This window comes from Populus euphratica, unplaced genomic scaffold, assembly GCF_000495115.2.
Source record: "Populus euphratica unplaced genomic scaffold, PopEup_1.0 scaffold3340.1, whole genome shotgun sequence".
In the NCBI taxonomy this organism is placed as follows: domain Eukaryota; kingdom Viridiplantae; phylum Streptophyta; class Magnoliopsida; order Malpighiales; family Salicaceae; genus Populus; species Populus euphratica.
The window spans coordinates 8298-12731 of NW_011503164.1; the positions used below are offsets into that span (position 1 = coordinate 8298).

Genomic DNA, 4434 nt, shown 5'->3' on the forward strand with positions numbered 1-4434 from the left:
CATATTGTTTGATCCTAAGTATGAGATTTCCAAGGTGATGCTTTTGGCAATTCTCCGTATTTACGCTTCGATTAGTAAAATCACAAGCACTATCACAATTTGATGGTATGAAATATAAATTAAGCCAACAGAACCATGGTGTTCCTTAGAGAAAGAGAGTCAGTCTCGCAGAAACATGAAAGGAAATATACTCTGTATCAGAGAATTACACAGTTTGTGACGCATTCATGCATAGCTACACATCCCATAAACACAAAATTCCCCGTTCTTGCACTTCTTGTTGCATCCACCACAATGTCTTTTATCAAATGATGGGTTCACACACGTTCCTTTGCAGCATGTTTCAGTGTACTTGCACTTGTAGCCACACATTCCACAGTTGAAGCGATCTGTCTTAACGTCGACGCATTTCTTATTGCAGCAATCTGGCCCTGGACTTCTCTTCAGTCGACAAATGCGAGGCAATTCATTGCATGTCGAATTGGCTACCAGGTTCTGCTGGGCAAGAACGCGGCCAACCCCTCGTAAAGAAGTTACAGCTTCTTGAATTTCACGCAATGAGAGTTGACTTTGCATGTTTGAGTTTTCGCTGTAATGATCTGAATGCAGAACTGCAACAGTAGCTATGGTTGCAGATAGAGCAAAGAAGAGTTTTAGCAACTTCATGGCTAGTAATGTGAAACAAGGTTGGTTAGAAGAAGATCTCATTGATGGGGTTTTATAGAGAAATTTTGTGTGAGAGTTGACTACAGGAAAATGAATATGGAAGCTTTGCTTTTTCTGTGTGGTCTTGATTCGGAAGTTTACTTCGAAATCACTAAATACCCTTAAACAAATTATAAGTTGATTGAATGCCAAGAAAAGTTGGCCTCCCAAAGATCCCGCATCCCCATTGTAAAGTAAAATTGACAGAAAATTACTCCAAGTATTTTGATGTTCATATTAGAAATGTGAGATAGATAGTTCCAACTTAGTGATGTGATGTTCATATTAGAAATGTTCATATTAGAAATGCTGAATGTGCACTGAAACTGAAGCCAGGAAAGAATAACGATATGTGTTTATTGAAAGGTGATTTTTTAAATAATTATTTAAAAGTAAATTATTTTTTAATATTTGATAGTATTATAGAAAATAAATTGAAAAATACTTTTTATATTTGACCATGTCATAAAAATAAGTTGAAAAATAAATTATTAATATTTTTTTTCAAATTTATTAAAATAATGAAAATTAAAAGATGAAACTAAAAAAAATTTCATAAATTATTTCAAATAAAAAAATAAGAATTAAATATGATAGATAATTTTTTTTAATAAATGATAAGAGAAAAAAAAAAAAAATAAGAAGCAAAGTTATTATAAAAATCAAATTAAATTAAATTTTAGGGGAAGAAGTTGAAAAAAATCAAAACAAAATACATAACAATAAAAAATCTGATAATCAAATTTGATAAAATTAACAAATAAAATGATACTTCTAAATTTTTTACAACTTCTGAAAATTATTTTTCATCTAAAATAAAAAGAAAATACTTTTTTTTTAAAACCAAACTATTTTTTTTGAAATATTTTTTTAATCAATTTTTTTAATAAAAAATAAATATAAATTAATTTAAAAAAAAACATTTTTCATGAAACAAATAATTGTAAATGCTTGGCTTGTATGTTTTCACTTTCATAACATGGATAGCAAACTTTCCTGTCCTGAGAGGCCCTCGTTAAATCCTACCCGAGGCGGATATGAGACGAGGAGTGGGGCAACTACAAACTATTTTAAATTCTTTGCATACTAGCACAATATATAATTATTCATAAAACAATAAATAATATTATTATAAAAACTTTTAATCATCAGCATATTAATAGTAAATACAAAACCCCCTGAGCTTGATGGAACAGTTCCAAACACGCCCCATTTCCATCTCTCAATTTAATTTCGATGTGTAAAAACTAAATAATAAGAAAATAGAAAGAAAATAATAGAGTGCAATAATTAATTAAGGAGATATCAAGCAAGCCATTCATTTTATGAATGTACTCCACCAGCTGCTCAAATGTGTCTAGGAAATGTTGATTGGCAGCTGGAAATAATGATTGCTTTAAACACACAATTGATAACTTTTTTACTATTATATAGTTTCTAATTTGTAAATAATGAATAAATCAATTAATATGACATCAATTTCTTATTTTCCTTTATTTTAATTTTTTTACTATTATATAGTTTCAATTTATTTATTTTTGTTTGAATCGATATATAAACATTTATTTTTTTTTAATTTGTATAGGTATCCGGATCAATTTATACGTACCATAATTAATCTTACAATTAATTAAATATTTTACAAGTCCAGTATTTAAAACACTGTAGAAATAACAGGTATACATAACAAAATTTAAACTCAAGTGTAAAAAAAGGAAACAATTCCCTCTGTCATAAATATCTATTTTTAAACAAAGAGCTAGTGGATTGAATTATTCAGTGAATTTTAAATGAGTGTTATCTTTATAAGCAATCTGTGCATTTATGATTGGAGATTTGATTGATTCTAATGAATCTTTATCTAATAATGTAACACGCAATCAATCATAATTAATTTAGGGTTATCTTAATACTCCCTCCATCCATTTTTACCGGTCATTTTTCGTTTTTAATTACCCATTTTATTTAACTATTTTAAAATCATTTTTTTACAAATATTAAATTTTGTATTGTGTCCCTTTGTGTCTTTTAAATTTGCAATCCAAAAATGCTTGATAATTTGACAATTGATTTTTACAAATATTTGTGTTTTTATTTAATTTTTTGTTGCAAAAACACCAATAATAATTATACGATTGGAGTATAAGCGAAATAATATATAAATTTTTTTAAAATCATAATTTAATTAATATCAAAATGATACAAAATTAATTACTCTCTTAATATATATATACACATACAATTATTGTCTTCCAAGCAACATTTGATCCTTTCATGGGGGGCAAAAAGCAGAAATCTCTAAACTTCTAAAACTAAGGTTTTGTCCTGTAGGTGAAAGATTTTATGTAAACCCCAGAGTGATTGAAAACGAACTCTAAAATGAGGAAAGTGAGTGTTTATGACACAAAAATATCGAAGACCTCCGAAGAAAGGAAATGAATTAGTTAGTATTAGATGATTGACCCTATGTTATATTTTGAGTTAAATTTAATTTTTTAATATAAAAAAATATTTAAATGTTATTAATGTTTTTTTAGTAAAAAAAATCAATAATGTGATGATTTACCTGATATAACTCAGTTAACTTTATTAGTTCAAAAATAACTCATACAATCTATGAAAATTTTTTGACTAAACAAAATTTCAATATGATACTTTTTTAATATTAAAATAATAATATATTAGATTAATGTTGAACAATCTAAATTAATATATCAAATTCATAACCTGAGTCATGAAGTTATGATAACCCTATAAAAAGTATAACAAAATAAATTATTAAGTCTAATTTCTAATTAATCTAATATTGAAGGATGAAGTTGAAAAAATAATCAATTAAAAAATAATCTATAAAAAAACCTGATTTAACATGTTAAATTTATAACCCGGGTTATAAGACTAAAATAACCCAATAAAAAGCAAAAAAAAATACAAATTTCAATCTCTAACCAGTTCAATATTAAAAGATAAAATTAAAAAATTTAATTAAAAAAAATACATAAAAAAAAAAACTTGAGTTAGTCCACCAAATCTATGACCCTAGCTATCAAACTAAGATAATCTTATAAAAAAATAAAAAAATGAGCTAATTTAACCCAAGTTAATTTACCAAATTAGTGGTTTGGTCTTGAGACTAGGGTAATTCCATAGAGAGAAAGTCAAAACAAATTATAAAGTTTGATTCTCAATTATCCCTATCAGATCTAATGTTGAATGATAAAATTTGTAAAAATCTTTATTAAAAATTTAACTTGACTTAACTGTTAAGCACTATTACCGCACTATTACCATGTTATTAGACCAAGATAATTTAATGAAAAACAAACCAAAACAAATTATGAAGCTTAATTTCTAATTAAATACAATATTAATTGATGAAATTGGAGAAAAAAATCAATTGAAAAGAAGAGATAAAAAATGAGTCAATTATGTTAACCTACAACCCAAACCATGAAATAGAAATAATGTAATTAAAAGCAAGTTCAATGTTGAATGACTTATGACCCAGATAATAAAACCAATATAATCTCTTAGAAAGAAAAAAAAAAAAACAACTCGATTTAATCATGGTTTAAATGCTAAAATCTATGACCTTGATTTTAAGATTAAGATATTCTCATAAAAAGCAAATCAAAATAGATTATAAAGCTCAATTTCCAACTAATCCAATGTTGAATGATAAAATTAAAAAATAATTAATTAAATAAAAGATATAAAAACAACTTGAGT

General features: G+C 26.0%; 1 protein-coding gene across 1 annotated transcript; it reads right to left on the minus strand.

The window, feature by feature from the left end:
- Positions 1-225: 225 nt before the first annotated feature.
- LOC105119676 (uncharacterized) lies at positions 226-666 on the minus strand. The gene has a single exon (XM_011017843.1). The coding sequence runs from the start codon at positions 664-666 to the stop codon at positions 226-228; it is 441 nt and encodes a 146-aa protein (XP_011016145.1).
- Positions 667-4434: the final 3768 nt, after the last annotated feature.

Coding starts and splice junctions, on each gene's coding strand:
- LOC105119676 (XM_011017843.1), bottom strand. CDS start 666: ATGAAGTTGCTAAAACTCTTCTTTGCTCTATCTGCAACCATAGCTACT.